General features: G+C 39.2%; 1 protein-coding gene and 1 long non-coding RNA gene across 2 annotated transcripts in view; one reads left to right on the top strand and one right to left on the bottom strand.

Annotated features, from left to right (window-relative positions):
- The window catches only part of LOC308607967, a 95,134-nt gene extending 74,456 nt beyond the window's left edge, over positions 1-20,678 (top strand). The window contains exons 5-6 of the long non-coding RNA XR_014014067.1: positions 20,516-20,570; positions 20,652-20,678. This is a non-coding gene — a long non-coding RNA (uncharacterized lncRNA). The remainder of the gene's footprint in view (positions 1-20,515; positions 20,571-20,651) is intronic.
- On the bottom strand, positions 2,488-4,412 carry LOC308607770 (nucleoporin NUP35-like). The gene is made up of 2 exons (XM_081219996.1): positions 4,325-4,412; positions 2,488-4,218 (listed from the first exon to the last, which is right to left on the bottom strand). Exons 1-2 carry the CDS (start codon positions 4,362-4,364, stop codon positions 3,275-3,277), a joined length of 984 nt encoding a protein of 327 aa, XP_081076122.1. The 5' UTR covers positions 4,365-4,412; the 3' UTR covers positions 2,488-3,274.
- Positions 20,679-21,085: the final 407 nt, after the last annotated feature.

Consider the following 21,085-nt stretch of genomic DNA (forward strand, 5'->3'; position numbering starts at 1 on the left):
TTGCTAAGTAGTATTCTAGTTGTGTGGATACACAGTTTGTTTCCGCATTCATTGTTTGATGAACATTTCAGTTTTTTCTAGCTTTTTGGCTATTGTGAACAAAGCCTCTGAAAACACTCGTGTGTGTGAATATATGTTTTGTGCGAGCATATGTTTTCATTCCTTTGGGGTAAAATACCTAAGGGTGGGATTGCTTCATCATATGCTAAGTGCATATTTTACTTTTTGAGAAACTGCTAAACTGTTTTCTAAAGTGCCTGTGCCATTTTGCTTTCCCACTAGCAGTCTATGAGAGTTACAGTTGCTCCACGTCTTCGCCTGATCCTTATGTTTGTTTTAAAAGAAATTTTAGCCTTTCTAGTAGGTGTGTAGTTGCATCTTGTGGTTTTTGCCACATTTTGCATTTCTGTAATAGCTGATGATGTTGAGTGTCTATTCATATGCAAATATCTTTTTAAATGAAGTGTCTGTTCAAATCCATTCTTTAATTGTATATTGATATTGAGTTTTAAGAGTGCTTTATAGAAAAAGTAATGGAAAAAGTCCTTTCTCTCAGATATGTGTTTAGTAAATATCTTCTCCCAGATTGTGACTTATCTTCATTGTATTAAAGTGTCTCTGAAGACTAGAAGTTTTAAATGTTTGATGAACTCTAATTTAGCATTTTTTCTTTTTTTTCATATTTAATTTATTTATTTGGTTGTGCTGGGTCTTAGTTGCGGCAGATGGACTCCTTAGTTGCAGCTCATGGGCTTCTTAGTTGTGGCATGTGAACTCTTAGTTGTGGCATGCATGTGGGATCTAGTTCCCTGACCAGGGATCGAATCCGGGCCTCCTACTTTGGGAACTCTGAGTCTTAACCACCAGGGAAGTCCCTTAGCAATTTTTCTTAGATGGTTTCTGCTTTTTTGTGTCTTATCTAAGAAATCTTTGAGACCCCGTTGTTTCACCCAAAATCAAAAAGATTTTATCCTATGTTTTCTTCCAGAAGTTGTATAGTTACCTTTAGGTCTATGATTCATTTTGAGTTAATTTTCATATATGTTGTGAGGGAAGGGTCGTTTCATTTTTTTGCATTAAAAAAACTATTTCTGTAGGACCCTATTGTGACAGTTTATTACACAACTTACTGCACCTTAAATTGTGCCATCCCCCCTCCAATATGGCAAGCTAATAGAAAATTTCCATTATGCCAAGGTTAGTTGAGGGGATTGCATGAGATTAGTATGCAGAAAGGGCCCTGCATTTAGCCATCTGTTCCAACCGTCTTTGTCAGGTCAGCTGACAAATGACTGTCTTCATCATGCCGTCACACATTGGTCACTGCTCTAGCCTCATCTTCCTCAGCCTCCCACAGCATCTGCCACAATTGCGATCCCTCTCTTGTCAGCTAGATGCCCTCCTCTCTGGATATTAAAAATTATGTCCCTATGTAATGACAATACTGTTAACACACAGTATTGAAGAAATTAAATTCCTACACAATAATATTACCTAATAAAGTGTTTCTATTCAAATTTCCCCAATTGTCTCTCTCATATAATATCATTTCTTTTAACAGCTTTCTGAGGTATAATTGACATACAGTAATCTGTGTTCACACACACACATACATACACACCATGAAGACATCACGAAAATCAAAATGTCCATCACCTCAGAAAGTTTCTTAATGTCTCTTTGTAATTCTTCCTTCCCATCGTTCTGTGCCCTTCCCACTCGCCATGCCAGCATTCATCTGCTTTCTGTTTGCATTTTCTAGAATTTTATGTAAATGGAATCATACAGTGTATACTTTTTTCTGACTGACTTCTAACTCAGCGTGATTATTTTAATCTTCATCCATATTGTTGTATATAACAGTAATTCATTTCTGTTTATTGCTGAATAGTATTCCATTATATGGATGTACTACAATTTATCTATTCACCATTGAAGGACATTTGAGTTGTTTCAGTGTTTGTCTATTACAGATAAAGTTGCTATGAATATTTGGGTACAAGTCTTTGTATGGATGTATATTTCCATTTCTCTTGGTAAATACCTGCAAGTAGAATGACTGGATCATTGGTAAGTGTATATTTAAGTTTTTAAAAAATACCAATTTTCCATAGTGGTTTGATCATTTTACATCTCTACCAGCAGTGTATGAGAGTTGCATTTTCTTCACGTTGTGGCCAACACTTGCTGTGCTCAGTATTTTTACTTTTAGATAGTTTACTAGGTGTGTAGTTGTGTCTCACTGTAGCATCCCTAATGATTAATCATGTCAAAATCTTTTCATATGCTTATTTTCCATCTGTATATCTTTGAATCTTTTATTTATATTTTTCTGGAGTTTTGAGAGTTCTTTATATATTCCGGAAATTAGTCCTTTATCCAATATGTAAGTTGCTAAATATTTTCTCCCATTCTGTGACTCATCTTTCTTTTTTTTTTTGTGGTACGTGGACCTCTCACTGTTGTGGCCTCTCCCATTGAGGAGCACAGGCTCCAGACGCGCAGGCTCAGTGGCCATGGCTCATGGGCCCAGCTGCTCCGCAGCATGTGGGATCTTCCCAGACCTGGGCATGAACCTATGTCCCCTGCATCGGCAGGTGGACTCTCAACCAATACGCCACCAGGGAAGCACTCTGTGGCTCATCTTTTCATTCTTTCAGGAGTGTCTTTTGCACAGCAGAAATTCTTAATTTTTTTTTTTTTTATACATATAACTGACAAGTTTATTATCAAGAAACTTCAGTAGGTTTTTTAAAAGACTGTGTTGGTTTTACAAGACTGAAAGATGACAATCCACGACAGGACATATAAACAAGGATCATTAAAATATTAAATACCATCTAAATTAAAAGACCATAATTCAAATTAATTATAATCTTTGTGTCTTGTTATAATCAGCTGTACAGTTACCCTTCATGAAATTCACCTCACCAACTCATGAAGACTACAAAGCCTCACTACAAACACAAGTACATAATTTACAATAATCAATGAGTTTTTTGCACTTAAGCATGCACTATCACAGAAAGCACAAAATCTTATATACAGGGATTTTTTGTTTCTTCAAAATGTATCTCAAGCATCATTTAAAGTGCAAGCTACAAATATGCTGTATCCTTCAAGAAAAAGGCTTCTAAAGAAGTGTGAGACAGCTACACGATACTGCCAAGAGTGGTTATATAACTAACCGAAGGAAACCCAGCAACACCCTGCTAAGTCTGCTTATTGTGGCAAAACCTCCTCCTTTGTAGCAGAGTTCTTAGCTCTTACTGTATTACCAGCCAAACATGTATTCCATTGCTTTGGATACAAGACTTTCATCTTTTTTTGGTGTTTGTCTGTCAGAAATAACCTGATAGTCACTAGTAGAAGCTTTGTATGCTGTAGCAAGAGGTCTCATGGTAGAAATCCTAGGAGTACTTCCAGGTTGGGTTGGTGTACCTAAGGTTTTGATTGGTGGTGTAAAGGCAACGGATGGAGATGATAAAGCACACCTGTCACTGTTTTCCATAACGCTTTTATCTATACATGGTTTTACACCAATCATGATGGACTCTCCAAAAATTCTCCCATCTCTGCTTAAAGCTTTCCGGGCCTGCAGTTTAGACTGATAACGAATATGCATCCAATTTCCTGTGTTAGACATCACATGTTTTAAGATATTTCCATACTGTGCAAATTGTAATAATATATAGGAAGCAGATGCTTGAGGAAACCCGAACACAGTCACCCAAGTGTCATCGAGGTGATCTTCAGATGTCAAAGAATCTCCTTGAGTATAAAAAGGATCCAACTGGGCAGGAGATAATGTTGTCTTTCGTGGTTGACCAATGTTTGCTGGACTAAACATACTTTGCCCTGTTCCAGGAGTAGTTGTCATAACTCCGACAAGAGGACCCTGCATTACTGAAATGTTTGCCTGTCTTCTTGAAGTTAAAGGTGTTGATCCAAGTCCTGGGCTGGAAATGTCATCATATATACTTCTAACTGGTGGAGCTCCACTTTTATCTTTATGAGCTGGTACAACTGGCTGTGGTGGTGACCCACCTGCAAGTAAAGGTGATCTCATTTCCATTACTCCTACTGAAGGGCCACTAATTGATCGAGGTTGTGGAGTCACTGGAGCTGGCAAATCCCCCATTAAAAATCCAGGTAGGAACTGGGCATTAACCCCTGGCTTTGGAGACGTGGGTGAACCCAGCATCATTGGTTCAGATCCTTTATTAACTATTGCTTAACTTCTAAACAGCCTCAAAAATGTGTTTCTTGCTATCCAAATGCTGTCAATTATTTACTCTTCCTCTTATTTCTAATCATAGTAGACCTAACGTGGGAACCTGGGGTTCCACAGCAAACGCTGCCATCGCAGCAGCGGCGACACTCGGCCCTGCACCTCCCCGATTTTCAAAAATGGCGGAAATTCTAGAAATTCTTAATTTTGATGGTGTGTGATTTATCTTTTTTTTTGTGTGTGTGTGGATTATGCTTTTGGTATTGCAGCTAAGAAATCTTGCCTAACTCAGCATCATAAAATTTTTCACCTGTTTTGTTCTAGATGTTTTATAATTTTATGTTTTATAGTTTTCTGTTTTACATTTAGATCTTTGAAACAATTTGAGTTCGTTTCTGTGTATGGTTTGGATGGAAGTTATTGGGTTTTTTTTGCACCTTTATATTCAATTATTCCAGCATCATTTGTTGAAAAGACTATCGTTTCTCCACTTAAATGCCTTTGAACCTGAAAGTCAGTTGTCCACATCATTCTACTTCTGAATTTTCTATTCTGTTCCTTTGATCTTTTTGTCTATCTTTACACTACTATCACAATGTCTTGAAAGTGTAGCTTCATAAGCCTTGAAATCATTTACTGTTAGTTCTTCAACTTTGTTCCTTTTCAAAGTTGTTTTATTTATTCTAAATTTTATTTCCATATGAATTTTAGAATTAGCTTGTCAATTTCTATAGAAAAGCCTACTGGAATTTTGATCTATAAATCAATTTGGGGAGTATTGATGTCTCAACAATATTGAATCTTCTGGACCATGAATACATTATATCTCTCTATTTATTTAGTTCTTCCTTAATTTCCCCCAGCAATATTTTACAGTTTTCAGTGTGCAAGTCTTTTACATCTTTTGTCAGATTTATTCTAAGTATTTTATATGTTTGATTCTATTATAAGAAGTATTTTAAAACTTTGCTCTCTGATTGTTTGTTGAGAAAAATTAATCTTTTTGTATGTTGATCTTGTACCCTGCAAAGTTGATAAACTCATTTATTAGTTCCAGTAGCATTTTTGTAGATTCTATCAGGTTTTCTACATAATCATGTTATCTGAAAATAAAGATAGTTTTACTTCTTCCTTTCCATTCTGAATATCTCTTTTCTTTTTGTTGCCCTATTGCAGTGGCTAGAACCTTCAGTGCAATGTCAAATAGAAGTAATGAGAGCAGACATCCTTGCCTTTGTCCTGATCCTGGAGAGAAAGTACTTTTTCCTCACCATTAAATATGATGTTAAGTTTTTTGTAGAAGTTGTTTATCAAGTTGAGGAAGTCTCCTTCCATTCCTAGTCTACTGAGGGCTGTTTTTTTCTTTAATCAGGAATGGATGTTAGATTCTTTCATTCTTTTCCTGCATCTATTGCAATGATTATGTGATTTTTCTCTTCTTTTCTTTTCTTAATTTGTTTATTTATTTTTGACTGCATTGGGTCTTCATTGCTGCAGGCAGGCTTTCTCTAGTTGTGGTGAGCAGGGACAACTCTTCAGTGCCCTATACAGGCTTCTCATGGCGGTGGCTTCTCTTGTTGCAGAGCACAGGCTCTAGGTGCATGGGCTTCACTAGTTGTGGCACATGGGCTCAGTAGTTGTGGCTCACGGGCTCTGGAACGCAGGCACAGTAGTTGTGGTGCATGGGCTTAGTTGCTCCGTGGCATGTGGGATCTTCCCGGACCAGGGCTCCCACCCATGTCCACTGCACTCTCAGGTGGATTCTTAACCAGTGCCCCACCAGAGATGTCCTGATTTTTCTTTTTTAGTGTACTAAGTTGGTTAAGTTGATTTTCAAATATTAAACCAACCTTTCATTCTTGAGATAAACCCCACTTGGTCATGATGTATCATCTTTTTATATATTATTGGATTTGATATGCTAAAATTTTGTTAAGAATTTTTGCCTCTGTGTTCATGAGAGATATTGGTCTATAGTTTTCTTGTAATGTCATTGTCTCATCTTGATACAGTGAAAGTTGGCCTTATAAATAAGTTGGGAAGTATTCCCTTCTCTTAAACTTTCTGGTAGAGTTTGTGTAGAATTGGCATTATTTTATGCCTTAAATGTTTGGTAGAATTTATCAGTTAAGCCACCTGAACTTCAAGCTTTCTCTGTTGGAAGGTTTTCAACTGCACATCCAATTTGTTTAATATCTTTATTCTTGAATAAACTTTAGTAGTGCATGTCTTTCAAGGAATTTGTCCATTTCATCTTGAATTTATTGGTATAAAGTATTCTATAGTATTCTCTTATTATCCTTTTAATATGTATAGTATTTTTCTGTTTTCCATTTTATTTATTTCTACTTTGATCTTTATTGTGTTCTTTCTTCTCTTACTCTGTGATTAATTTGCTCTCATTTTTACAGTTTAAGGTGGAAGTTGAGTAAGCTCAGTACAGTGTTAGCCATATCCCAGATGTTGACATATTATGTTTTCAGTTTCCGTGAGTTCAGAATAGTTTCTGAGTTCCCTTTTGATTTCTTCTTTGACCACAAAGTTACTGAGAAGTGTATTGTTTAGTTTCCAAATATTTGGAGCTTTTTCGGATTTGTTAATTTCTAATGTAATTCCATTGTGATCATAGACATATATTGAATGACTATAATCCTTTAAAAATTTTTTGTAAGTATTTCTTTTTAATTTATTTTTTTGCTGCTTTGGGTCTTTGTTGCTTCACCTGGGCTTTTTCTGATTGCGGCGAGCAGGGGCTACACTTCGTTGCGGTGCACCGGCTTCTCATTGGATGGCTTCTCTTGTTCAGAGCACAGGCTGTAGGTGTGTGGGCTTCAGTAGTTGTGGCACATAGGCTCTAGAGTGCAGGCTCAGTAGTTGTGGCGTACGGGCTTAGTTTCTCCGCGGCATGTGGGATCTTCCCGGATCAGGGATCGAACCCATGTCCCCTGCATTGGCAGGCAGATTCTTAACCACTGAACCACCAGGGCAGTCCCAATTCCACTATTCTTAATCTTTTGTGTAGATCCTTATTCCAACCTGGTTTCATTTTCCTTCTGCTTAAAAATACTTAATGTAATATTTCTTATAGTGAAAGTCTACTAGTAATGAATTCTTTCAGCTTTTGTATGTCTGAGATAGTCTTTATTTTGCTTCTGTTTTGACAGATCTGGGTATAGAATTCTAGCTTGATAGAATTCAATTCACTGCTTTAAAGATGTTATTCCACTGAGTTCCATTTACATTGTTTCCAACAAGAATTCTGCTGTCATTGTTATCTTTGTTCCTCTGTATGTAGTATATAGTTTTTCCCTCTGGCTGCTTTAAAATTTTTCTCTTTATTGCTGGTTTTGAGCAATCTCTTTATTTTTTGTACCTTGGTGCAGTTTTCTCCATGTTTCTTATGCTTAAAGTTCATTGATGTTCTTGACTTTGTGGGCTTATAGTGTTTACCAATGTGGAAAAATTTTGGCTATTATTTCTTCAAATATTTGTATTTCTCCTCTCCTTCATGGACTCTAAATACACATGTATTAGGCCACTTGAAGTTGTTGCACAACTCACTGATGCTCTGTTCATTTTTGTTGTTGCTTTGTTTTGTTACTCTTTTTGTTTCATTTTGGATAGTTTCTGTTTCTATGCCTTAATGTTCACTGACCCTTTCTTCTGCCGTGTCTAATCAGCCTTTAACCTCCTGCAATATCTTTTTCATTTAGACATTGTTTTTAATCTCTAGAAGCTCAATTTGAGTCTGTTTTACATTTTCCATGCCTGGACTTAACGTTTTCAGTGTTTAGTCGGGGTTTCTTAACATATGAAAAACAGTTATAATAACTTTTCTTCATGTATAATAACTTTTTAAATGTTCTTTTCTGCCGATTCTAACATCTGTATAGATTATGGGTTAGTTTTGATTGATTGCCTTTTCTCCTCAGTATGGATCATATTTTCCTACTTCTTTGCATGATTGGCAATTTTTCATATAATCCCAGATGTTGTGAGTTTTAGTTTATTGTTTTCTATAGTTATTTATATTCCTGTAAAATGCTTGGAATTTGTTTGGGTGAAATTAAGTTACTCAAAACAATTTTATTCTTTTAGGTCTAGTTTTTAAGATTCCTTGGATAGGAGTCCAAGTAGCCTTTAGTCTGGAGCTCATTATTTGCAACTACTGAGACAAGTCCTTTCTGAATATCATGAGGTTTTCCAGTCTGACTTGTAAGAACAGGTACTATTCCTACAACCCTGTGTGATATCCAGTTATTCTTAATCCTTTCATGTGGATCTTTTCCTGGCATCAAGTAATTCCTCACACAAATGTATTGACCAATACTTTGTTGAATTCTCAAGAGATCCCTCTGCATATCCCCAGAGTTCTTTGTCTGTGCACTTCTTTTCTCTCTGATACTCTGCTTTGTGAACTCTAGTTACCTTGGTTTTCCCAGACTCTCAGCTCCATTTCCTCAGTCAGGGAGTCCACCAGTCTCTGCTTGGACTTCTCTTCCCTTTACCATGATGTGGAAACTCTCTCAGAGAAATAAGTTAGGGCTATTATAGGGATCACTTCATTTATTTTCCATCTCATGGGGATCACTGAACTTTATTGCCTGAGGTCCAGTTTCTTGAAAACTGTTGTTTCATATGTTCTGCCTGATGTTTTCATTGTTTCAGGTGGGAGGTTAAATTGGTCCTTGTTACTTCATCTTGGTCAGAAGCCAATAACATTCTTTAAGTCTGTTTTGTTTTGATACAAGGTCCAATTAAAGATTAGGCATTGCATGTCATGTCTTTGTTTCCTTTAATCTAGAATATTTCCCTAATATTTTTTTGTTTGTTTTTTTGTGACATTGGCATTTCTGAAGAGTCTAAGCCAGTTGTCTTGTAAATTTCCCCAAAATCTGGATTTGTCTGTTTCCTCATTAGATTCAAAGTATACATTTTGGGGAAGAATACTATATAGGTGATGTATTCTTCATACTTCATCACTTCAGGTGGCCCAGTGCTAAGTTTGATCACTTGATTAAGGTGGTATGTTCCATATCTCTCCATTGTAAAATTATTTTTCCCCTTGGTAACTGAGAAATAATATGTGGGGTGATACTTTGGGATGAATGAAGATCCTACTTTCAAACAACTCTTCACTCAACTGAGCATCAATGATAATCCTTGTCTGAATCGATTATTACATTGATAGTTGCAAAATGACACTTGCCTAATTCTATCATTCCTTTTGCATTTATTAGTTGACATTATTCTATACAGAAGAGCTCCCCCACTTTTTATTTTGAGTGTCATTATGAACTCATGTGCTTTTTAAAAAATTAACTATGTTATACCTTATTATAATGATAATGTTATTCCTTAGAATGTTCCTTTTGGCCAGTCATTGGCCAATGATCCAGATTTGGCCAATGAGATCTCTGTTATTGTTTAACCACACGATGCTTTTTTATTACTTGATTAATTTCTAATATATTACTACTCATGATTAGGAACTGAGAAAGGGACTCCAGAAGGTGCGGTATTATTCAGACTCTTCTTAGAAGTCTGCCTTCTTCCTGTGTACTCTTAACCCAAAGTGAGGCTTTCGGGTTGGAAGGAGATACTTCTGAATTAAACTACAGATCAGTGTCACCCAATTCTAATCACTATTCCCTTTTTTCTAGACATACCATATCTACTGCAATCCTAATCCTTCTGTTGAGCACCTCTCTCCTCCTCTATATTTATTTACAACAGTCAAGAGCAGCAATTGGCCAACTGGCCCCTATCCAGCTCTCCAGTCCATATGCCCCAAGAACTCCTTTTTGCACTGGTCTGTGGTGGCCTTGGCCTACGTCTTCTACCTACTTAAGTAACTCTTTTACCACGAATTTAATTACCTCTGTTTCCATTTATAGGATCTTACCTAGCTGTATGGCCTGCTTCCTCTGCCAATTTAAAAATACTATTAGGTTGTCTGTAAGACAGTCAAGATGTGTTGTGACAGTGAATGCCTGAGAGACGTCACATATTGTGGTGAGTCTCAATTGCGGGATAATAAATTTTTAGTTTTTATTTAATTTTTATTTTTAATCAAGAATGATAAATTTTAAAATTAATGATGTAATTGCATTATATTAATTAATTCATTCAGAGTTTCAGCTCCCTAAGTTTCTAAGAACTACCCCCTTGCTAAAAATCAGATTCTTGGTTACATTATTAAGCTAATAATAGCTCAGTTACATTGTTAGCTTAATAATGTAACTGATCCGCATACATAAAGGAACAAGAGAAAGGAATGGAAGGGGGAAGGGAATTCACATTAATGGCCACATATCCTATGCTGTGCTCTCTGCAAATGAGAACTTATTCATATAGTGCATCACAGTTTGTAAACTGATTTTATATACATTAGGTCTCAAGTACCCTTTGTCTTATAAGACAGGTGTAAATATATTTTTGTTTATTTTGTTTGTTTCTGCAATTTTATAAAGGGTACAAGTGATGCTGTTTTATGTCCTATATTTGGAGCCTGAGATTTTCTGGTTCCATAACCAGAAGCTGCTACCTAGCCCTTCTAATGGATGGGAGAGCTAGTTTATACTTAGACTGTGCAGCTCTGAACTTGCTCTGAATCTCAAGCTTTTCTATCCACAAAACACTCAGGGGCTTTCAACTATTTTTCTACATATTAGATGTATTGGCACTAACTTGATGACTTCCAAAATGTGCTTTCATGCCCACGTAGCTTGAATACAGGTCTATTTCAGTGATCTAGAGCACATCATAAATAATAACACTTTGCTACTTATATAAAGACAATACTGCTGATTTTTCAACACAATTTTTTTTTGTCTGTGCCACACAGCTTGTGCGACCTTAGTTAACCAGGGGTTGAACCCTGGCCACAGAAGGGAAAGTGCCATGTCCTAACCACTAGACCACCAGGGAACTTCCCCAAACAATTTTTTGACTAATTATATTACTCCCTTCTCCCCCAGAAGTGGGCATAAAAGGCATTTTTAATCTCCTTTTAACAGGTGAGGAAAAACAAGATCAGAGGTGTTAAGTGCTATGACCCTAGTGCCCTGATCTCTGTCCCCAGTTTGGGGCTCTCTGCAAGCCCATGCTCCTCCTTTCTCATGACCCTTCCCTCCTCCTTTGAGCCCTACCAAAAATACTTGTAATCCTTTTGGAAGAGAAGCCCAGCTACCCAATGGTACACATTACCTTCACACAGTCACAGCTTTAGATGGTTCCCCAAGTAAAGCTGGAAATATTAGAAGTAAAATGAAATGAAAGCAAAGTAGCCATCTGACAGAAGTTGCTTTTTCCCTTCTCCAGTTTAGGACCTCAAGTATTATTCCATTGATTTGTTGAACATTCCACATTGGCATTCAGTCTGGCAAATTCCTTAACTTATTCCCCACATCCCTGCCCAAATTTTAGCAAAGAGCCAGGGCGGACATAGTGTTTTTTTCTGTATAGAGCTTTCTGTTATGGTGGCTGGGATATATGGAAGCAGGGACTGAGCAGAGGACTCGGTGGGTGGCTGGAGAAGGACATGTCCACATGACAACCTGTTAGCGGTGGTTGTTGTCATGGTCATCTGTGATAGCAGCAAGAACACAGGCACACTGAAGAGGTGGAGAGAGGAAGCCTCACACTCCTCTGCCTCTGAGGCAGGACAGGATGGGGTATATGAATGTGAGGAGTCACAGTAGATCTGCAGAGAGTCCAGCTGAGTAGGGGAATATTTGTCTTCCAGCCTTGGCTTTTCTTGAGTACTGGCCCCTGGGAACCAGTGGAGTAATCCTGAATATAGTTACTATATTTCACGCTACAGAATTTTCTGAGTAGATAGCCCCTTTTTCAAGAGAGACCTTTTTCACATTTTGTTGTTGCCAGTCATAGGCTAAAGTGTGGGTTTCTTTTTCTCCTAAGTGGCACTCAAACTTTGACTGATTCCTAATTTCTTTGGCTGTGGACTGACAAAATGCTGTCCCATCAGTTTTCAATGATCAAAAACAGTCCCTTCTTTTTTGACAGATGAAGAAACATCTATAGGGAATGCAGGAGGATCGTTGATGAAGGTGTTACAAGCCCAGAAGAAGAACAACAGCACCGAGCTGACTATTGAGTCAGAGAGGATGTCCTCACCTAACAGTGCTGTCAGCTTGTCAGGCTTCATGAATGAGCAGCTGGACTCTAATAATAAAAGTGATATTATCAGTGCACTAAATTATGTCCTGCCTTATATCTCAGAGGGAAACCTAGGAGATGTGGAATCACCATTATTACCATTCATTCAACTTCTTTTTTCAAATACACTAGATAGAGATATGCCGCTGGGCCTTTTGAAAAACAGGAGCCCTTCTGTTAAACCTGTACCCAACAATTCAACTAATAAAAACAAATTAAGGAAACTCCATTTTGTGGAAAATTTGTTAGATGCAGAAACTCAAGAAAAAATTGATGAGGTTAAAAAGGAAGAAACACCTGCCACGCGTACGCGTTCCAACCTTTTAAGTGCCATGTTTAAACACTACATCTCTCAAAAGATATTGGAAACTGCCCAGCCACAGAAAGACAGCCTAGCAGAGGTTGAGAGTCCAGAGGAAAAGCTGCTGAGAGTGAACAGCGTCCTCAAGGGCCCAAGAGGCGCACAGAAAATGCACCTCAAAGCAGTGGGAGATGAGAGCGTCAGGAGGAAACTGAATGCCCAGCCATCTGTGGGGAACACTGCCGAAGAACAAAAGCTCAGGAGGCCATCCACAAGAAAGCTGCAACAGCTTCTCCTGGTGCAGAGGCCCAGGAAGTTGGTGGGAAAGTCCTCCAATGCAGAGTCTTCATTCGTAAAGGAACACAAGGCCGCAGACTCCTCTTCCCTGAAACCGTACTTCAAGGGCAGGCCTTCTGCCTCCATCCCTCCAAAATCCCCAGCTGAGCTTAAAAGCAGATCAAAAGACTTATCCAACACTATTTTTATTTTAGAAGCTGCAAAGGCTAGAGTTAGAAATATTAGGGCTCCTGAACTAATCTCACATTCTGGGAATAAATGCATCTTCAATAAAACTCAGTCTCATTGGGTCCACAGGAAACCCAAAGTCAAAAGGAGTCGAAAGTTCAGAAAGAAAATTTCCCTCAATAGAATGATGCTTGCAAGCCCTCCGTTCTCTGCAGCGAGGAGTCTCATAAATTCCCCTCCAGGAGAGGCTGTTTCATCTTCAAGAGAAGTGACTTCTCAGGAAAATCCTTTTCCAGAATTATTTTCTCTTTCAGACCCTTCTATAGAAAACACTACTTCAGAAAACAATGCTGCACAAAATGTTTCTGAAGAAATTATTTCTACAGGAAACTCTACTCTGCCAGGAGGAACTGGCCCTGGAAACACTACCCATAGGAACGTCTCCACTGCACATTCTACTGTTGCTGCAGACAACAGTATGCCAACTGTTCAACACACCAAGGAAACACATTGGGAGCACCACAACACGGGCACTGAATTATCTTCTAAGCCCACAGCCTTCACTTTCCCAGGGCTCACATCCCCGGGTGATCAAGTTGAAACTCAGCTAAACCAGCAGCTACAGTCCCTCATCCCCAACAATGACGTGTGAAGGCTCATTTCTCATGTTATCCAGACTTTGAAAATGGACTGCTTGGAGACCCACGTGCACTTGGCCTGTGCCAACCTCATCTCTAGAACAGGCCTCCTGATGAAGCTTCTCAGAAAGCAGCAAGAACTAAAGGTGGCCAAAGAGGAATGGGATACGGACCAGTGGAAAGCTGACAACTATATCAGTGAGAGCACAGAAGCCCAGAGTGAGCAGAAAGAGCAGCAGTCAAGTGAGGTGAGGATAACCCCTGACACATGGGACCTGGACTTTTACTCAGTTTAGGACATGCCATTAACGAGCCCAAGTGGGAATACCACAGGCTCCTAGTCTGTATCTTATCTTCAGCCGTGAACCTGCCTAAGACAGTGATCTCCCACTTTGCTCATTTAGACAGTGTGCCACTATTCCTAGGGTAGACGAGAAAAGGACATAACACTAGATAAATAAATTGTAGAAGAAAATGCTAATGATAAGATTAATAACATTAAATTTGGTTTGTTCTTATAGAAGCTGCTCACCTGAAAGGATTGGGTTTTATAGTAGTTTAAGAATAGTTAGCTATTGTTTAGAATAGGTTTAAGAATGGTTAGCTTTCATCCCTTCTATCTCCTTGTTTTTAAAAAACTGTTATTTATTTCTTTAGCTCACAAAAGAAGTTCCAGGATATGGCTATAACAACAAACTCATCTTGGCAATATCTGTACCTGTAGTAGTGACAATTTGGGTTACAATTCTCTGTCTCATTGCGGTAAGGGCAATAATTAATTCAGATTCAGAACCTACAACCTGAGAATCAAAGCCACCTTTCCACCTACTACTACTTGATTCTTCTCTTTATTCATGAGGAGTGAGATACACTTTGTTCTTTTACTGAAAAGTATATTCTCAGAATTTTATTTTTTTATTTTTATTTTTTTGGCTGCATTGGGTCTTCATTGCGGTGCACGTGCTTCTCATTGTGGTGGCTTCTCTTGTTGTGGAATACGGGCTCTAGGCACACAGGCTCAGGAATTGTGGCACACGGACTTAGTTGCTCTGCAGCATGTGGGACCTTCCCAGACCAGGGATCGAACCCACGTCCCCTGCACTGGCAGGCGGATTCTTAACCACTGCACTACCAGGGAAGTCCCCACAGGATTTTTAAAGGAACTCCACTCCCAGGAGATCTCTATGGAATTGGATCCATGATAACAAGCCATTGGACTATTTTGAAAAGTTAAGTTTATAAGAAGGCCAGAGTTGACATGATAGAAAAATTTCTTCAACACAAACAACTATGCTGATTTGATGTACTCACCCATCACTCTCATTCTACTGTTGATTTCTTTCCTTCTTGGCTGAAGTGATGAGAGATATAGGATCCCCATACTCATGGAGCTATCAGTCACCCTGGAGGGCTAAAAGGACATGCCTAAAAGATAAAAGTGTGATCTCATCAATTCCTCAGGTTTACTTAGCAGCTTTCTTCTCTGATGTATTAGGAATTCTGTAGATAGGTTCCATTAAAACACTGCAAGTAAAATCTTGCAGCAGGCTACCCTGAAGTGTGTCATATTTATAGTAGCCTATTCTTGGAGCTAGCCTGTTTACCTTTTGTTCAGTTACATAGTGGTTTATTACTTTTCCCAACAGGCAGTTGCTAACATTAAAAGAGTGATTTTAATAAGCTGACAATCTTGATTCTACCCTACTAATCCAACCTACTTTATTTACCTTTTCTCTTGTAATGGCAGCCCTCCATTCCAGCCAAAGCAGCTCCTCACCATACGCTAGTTACACCATACCCATTCCTACTTTTGTCTGTGCCTTAGCCCATCTAAAATTCCTTTATTTTGCTTTGCCTGCGGAACGCCTATGAATCTCTCAAAAGCCAACTCAAGTTCGGATATCTTTCTCTGTAAAGCCTTCCCTGAATACTCCAGCCATCCTGATCCTAGTCCTGTGAGGTTTGTCACCATTTCTTAGGGGCCATAGCATAGCAGTCCCCTGCCCTCAGAACTCACAAAAGTGGTAAGCAGTTTTTTAAAAGGCAGCCCCCTAAGAGAGAAACACCAAGTTAGCACATCATGGAGCTGAGCAGAGATGTACTAACTGTACTAACCTGACATGATGTACTAACTTCTGAAGAGAAATGTGTCTATCTGAAGGAGGATTGGTCACTAGTGAAAGCATAGAAAAGGTGAGGAGAGACCAACATGGGCAGTGCCCATCCTCACATTACCCGAGAATAGAGATGGCACCTTAGACAGCATAAATGAAGAGTCAGGGCCACTAGCCAGGCTGTGCCTGTTGAGGAGATGGATGGATCCAGCTACCTCAGGCCTTCCCATTAAATTCTGGATTCAGCTGATTCCTTTTCTAATTCTGTTCTCACCAAGTAGCCTTCGATTGTGTGATTGTGCTTTAGTGTGCCAAGGAGGCCTGTCTCCACAGAAGGTAATTCTCTGATTGTGTAGACACGGATGCACTGTGTGTAGAACAGATGTATTTCTCATTGTAAAGTAATAATTTGGCATTCCGATTTTTGATCAATCCTGTGATATTGATAAACTGAGACTGCCACAACAGGGAGCCATGTGTTCTTTCTTGGTGAGGAAGAGTATGCTTTCTGATCCTAGGAGGCTGGGGACTAGCATGGGGTCAGCTTGCTAGTCATTGACCATTGCCCAGACTGTATCCCCTATATCTCAGGTGGCATATGGCCTTTTGCAGTTTTAGAGTTTCTGGAAAGTCCCTTTTTTATTGTTTTTAACTTCGATGTAGTTTGACCTTGCATTTGTTTTGTTTTGGTTTGGTTTGGTTTTCTTTTGGCCTGCGTGACCTTAGTTCCCCAAGTAGGGATTGAACCTGTACCCTTGGCAGTGGAAGCAAGGAGTCCTAACCGTTATTACCTCTCACCACTTATACAATAAACTTTTTGAGGACAGGGGCCATGCACTGTTCTTCCTATGGTAGACAATAATGGTGTTCAAGGGAAGAGAGATGAGGCGTTATATCAATCCCACAGTGAGGAATAATGCAACCCAATATTTATTTGAAGTAGCATAGAGTCCAGCAATAGACCCCTGTGTTCTTAAGACTTTTGAAATGTCATGTTTTAATATTGCAATCAGTGGAAGAAAATGAATAAATGGTGATAGAATAGCTGCCTAACTATTTGGGGGGTAAATAATAGCAGATCCCCATGTTTCATCTTTAATAAATGTATTTCCATAAATGTGAATAAAGACCACATAAAGGTATTAGAAGAAAATAAAAGCAATATTTCTATAATCTTATGGTGGGAAAGAGCCTTCAGAGTCTGATGCCACAAGCAGAGCCTTTGATATATTCCACCACCTTGTCTGTGACACCAGCTTAGCACTGATTCATGCCAAGCGTAAGAGGAAGAGTTTTCCATATATTGTCTGATTTAATGCCCAGAGTCCTGTGAGGATGATATTACTATCCCTCCTTCATAGATGAAGGAAATCAATGTAAGGCCCCAGTGGCCAAACCAAAAGCAGAAGCCAGTTTCACCTGACTGCAAAGCTGGTGCTCCCTACTCCACTCTTTTGTCTTGTCTCCTTAGAGACAAAAACACTGGAAAGATTCAAAACACTGAAATTCAATGAAAGCCAGTATTTCTTAACTATAAAGAGGTTTTTTTGTTTGTTTGTTTGTTTGTTTGGAAGTGGCAGGGTTTGGCCAATCTGTGCAGCTTGCGGGATATTAATTCCCTGTCCAGAGATTGAACCTCGGGCCACAGCAGTGAAAGAGCCAAGCCCTACCCACTGGACCACCAGGGAACTCCCAGGAGTTTTATTAGTCAACCATAAGAAGACAAACAGTCCAAGGGAAAAGGGGGCGAAGGCTGTGAAGAGTAGAAAGTGTGTTGACAGTCTGCCACCATATCTGCCCGTCCTCTCCTCATGGCTCATGTGGGGTGGTTTTTGTTAGCCAGACCTTTTTCAACTCATGATGTACAAATCATCGCTAATATTTTCTTCAAGTACTTTTATAATCTGTCTAGAATTTGTTGTATTTGTTTTTAGTGAGGTTGAAGTAGGGGATCTAACTTTTTCCCCCTACATGACAATCTAATCATTTTCAAATCTTTCACTAAATCATTTCTTCCCTGGTGTATTATACTATCGCCACCTGGACTCTATTCTGTGATCCAGTTATCTTGCCCTGTACCAGTACCAATATCACACTCCTTAATTCCAGTTGCTCTATAATATATTTTATATCTGGTAGGGCAAGTTTCTACTCTTTGACCTCCTTTTGCATACATTTTATAACTATTCTTACATATATTCTCTACCAAATGTCAGCTGACCAGGTTTATTTAAAAATTGTTTTGGCTATAAATGGATTGCATTGAATTTGTAGTTTCATTTGAGGAGAATTGACCTCTTTACAACATTCTAGGAGGATGGTATCTTATGCCATGTAAGTACTTCTTAATGTCCTTCAGAAAAGTTTTAATATTTTCATCACATAAGTCTTACAAATTTGTGGTTAAGTTTATTCCTAGGTACTTTATGCATTTTTATTGATATAGTAAATGGGATGTTTCTTCTGTTTTTTAGTTAGCTGTGTTATATGGGAAAGCTATTGAGGCTTATATGTTGATCTCTTGATTTTGTATGGAGCCATCTTACTCATGTTACTTCCAATAAAATTTCGGTTGATTCTTTTGGTCTTTTTAGGTCCCTCGTTTCATATGCAAATATGTTTGTCTCTTCTTTGCAATGCTTCATTTTTCTTATCGTGCTGATTAAGACCTCCTCCACAATGATCAATAGTAGCAGTAATGATTGGGCATCCTACTCTTGTTCTTGACTTTAAAACAATGCTTAGGGTTCTGCTTAGGATTATTTTCTTTTCCTACTTCTAAGAGTTTTTATTACGAATTATCTGTTGAACGTTATCTAAAACAGTCAATAAAATATATCGCCAGCTACATGCAAGACCCTAAGTTAGGTACTGTGGAAGAGCCAAAGGATTATTAAACAGGGTAGAATTCATTTCCTTAAAAGAGTTATCCTCTCACTGGGTAGATAAGATTTAAAGTAAAAAGGAATGAATAAGGATTTGGAAATAGTTGTAATGGATAATCATGATCATGTTTTCTTTCAAAACAGATTTCTTCTCATAGAATTGCAAAAGAGGAAGATAGAAAAAGAAGCAGAAAGTAAATATTGGTCTTTAAAAGCAGAATTTTACAACCAGAGGAGACCTTAGAACTCATCAATTTCAATTTCCTCACCAAAGGCAGGAGGAATGTTTAATTACCCTAATGGTTTACCCTAATTTATTTATCAGCAGAATTAGCTCCCCAGCCCAAGCTGAGTTAGAACAGGACTGGCACACATTCATCTGCTTTCACTAGTCCTTTAAGGAAAGAGGGTGGACGGGGAGAGGTTTTGGTTGTACCTGTTCTTGCTGGCCTGATGCCTGGTTCCTAGGCATCAGGCCAGTCCAGAGGCCTTCTAGGAGGCTCTGGGGTCAGGAGGGCCACCTGGTTGGGGAATCTGGGGCTGGCCTCACTCAAAGCTGACGAAAGGTAGAACATATGAGTCCCTTCTGGAAAGTGGCAAGAAAACTTCCCTTCTCATCCTACTGTTTTTCAGGCCCCTACTCTCTATTCCCCTTATCCAAACCTCATAGAATTTTAACCAGAGAAACTTTAGACAGTAGTTTGTCTCTTTCTTTTTTTTTTTTTTTTTTTTGCGGTACGCGGGCCTCTCACTATTGTGGCCTCTCCCGTTGCGGAGCACCGGCTCTGGACGCGCAGGCCCAGCGGCCATGGCTCACGGGCCCAGCTTCTCCGCGGCATGTGGGATCCTCCCGGACCAGGGCATGAACCCGTGTCCCCTGCATCGGCAGGCGGACTCTCAACCACTGCGCCACCAGGGAAGCCCCGTCTCTTTCTTTTATAATAAGGAACTGGAGAAAGAGAAAGGGAAAATATCTTGCCCCATGGTCATACTGCTAGTGATTACCAAGAAGAAGATGGTCCCTTTCCACTGAGGACTTCTCTACTGATCACAGACTGTGCTTGGGCTGTGAGCTACATTTTATGTCACAGTTGAGTAGACACATACTATACGGACATAAGTAGTTTCTGAAACAAACTTATTGTGCACTGTGATTTTTTTCTCTTCTGTTTGTATTCGAAAAGAGTATTTTGTGCTTCCCTGCTGGTCGTGGCCTTTAAACGGATTCCACAATTCACTGACACCTGAGTGACAGCCTGCAGAGTGAAAGTCAGAGAGCTATAGATGACTTTGCTCGTTGGGTTCAGGTGTTTACTTGGTGTGATTCAACTTATAGGACAGAGCAGCCAGGAAAATAAAAGCACCTTCTCCCCACACCCACACTCCAAGCAAATGCTGCATGTGCAACTAAGTCCGAAGCGGACTGTTGTGAAGCGCATCTGGGGCTGAAAATACCGCCTATACTCCATGTTAAGCCACATACAAAGGTCTCCCCAGAGACACTGGGGGGCCATTTTGGACAGACACAGAGAACTTCCAGCATGCTTGTAATGAATTTCAAGATCCTGCGTTTATGGTGATTTTGCTCATTGTGATTATGGACTGAGGTACCCGTTTAGTTCTAATAAGACCAGAGATAACACATTGTGCGAGAGATGAAAAGTGACACGTAACACTAACTGTGTGTGTTTTTCTCCAAGGGGCTTTTTTCGATTTCTTCTGCATAAGAGAAGCTCAGGGGAAAGTGAGAGTCAGGTAAGTTTGAGGAGGGTAAAATACTGTGGCCAGAGAAAACAGGGGAGATGCAGAATTAATATTTCCCTTTCTGTGTTCTAGGAGGGCTTTTTTGGGAGAAGGCGGCCACTGTGGCTTAAGGATATGTATAGGCCTCTCAACGCCACACGCAAGGAGAACATGGCAGAAAAGCTACGTGGCAGGGGGTCTTCTGATGAGGATGAGATATTCTATAAGGATGCACCATAAATAATAGGGTACAATTTAAAATTCTCATCTAAATTGAGGAAATAATGAAGTATAATTGTTCCTTTCAAAAGTAAAAGCTTTGGCATTATTCTTCTTACCCCAGGGAAGTCATCAAAACCCCAGCAGAGAAGCTTCTGGATGCATATTGGATTGATGAAGAGGCGGGTGAGGAAACTGAGACAGCACACAAGACTGCCACAGAGTGAGCCCTGTTCTGCCTCAAGCCACCTGCAAATTTTATTTTCTAATATTGGCTTCTCAGCATTGCTTGTAAAATAAATATTTTT

This window comes from Mesoplodon bidens (genome assembly GCF_964165515.1).
Source record: "Mesoplodon bidens genome assembly, chromosome: 19".
Taxonomy (NCBI): Eukaryota; Metazoa; Chordata; class Mammalia; order Artiodactyla; family Ziphiidae; genus Mesoplodon; species Mesoplodon bidens.

Coding starts and splice junctions, on each gene's coding strand:
- LOC308607770 (XM_081219996.1), bottom strand. CDS start 4,364: ATGGCAGCGTTTGCTGTGGAACCCCAGGTTCCCACGTTAG. Junction 4,219..4,324: donor ACCCCAGGTTCCCACGTTAG/GTCTACTATGAT, acceptor TAGTTAATAAAG/GATCTGAACCAATGATGCTG.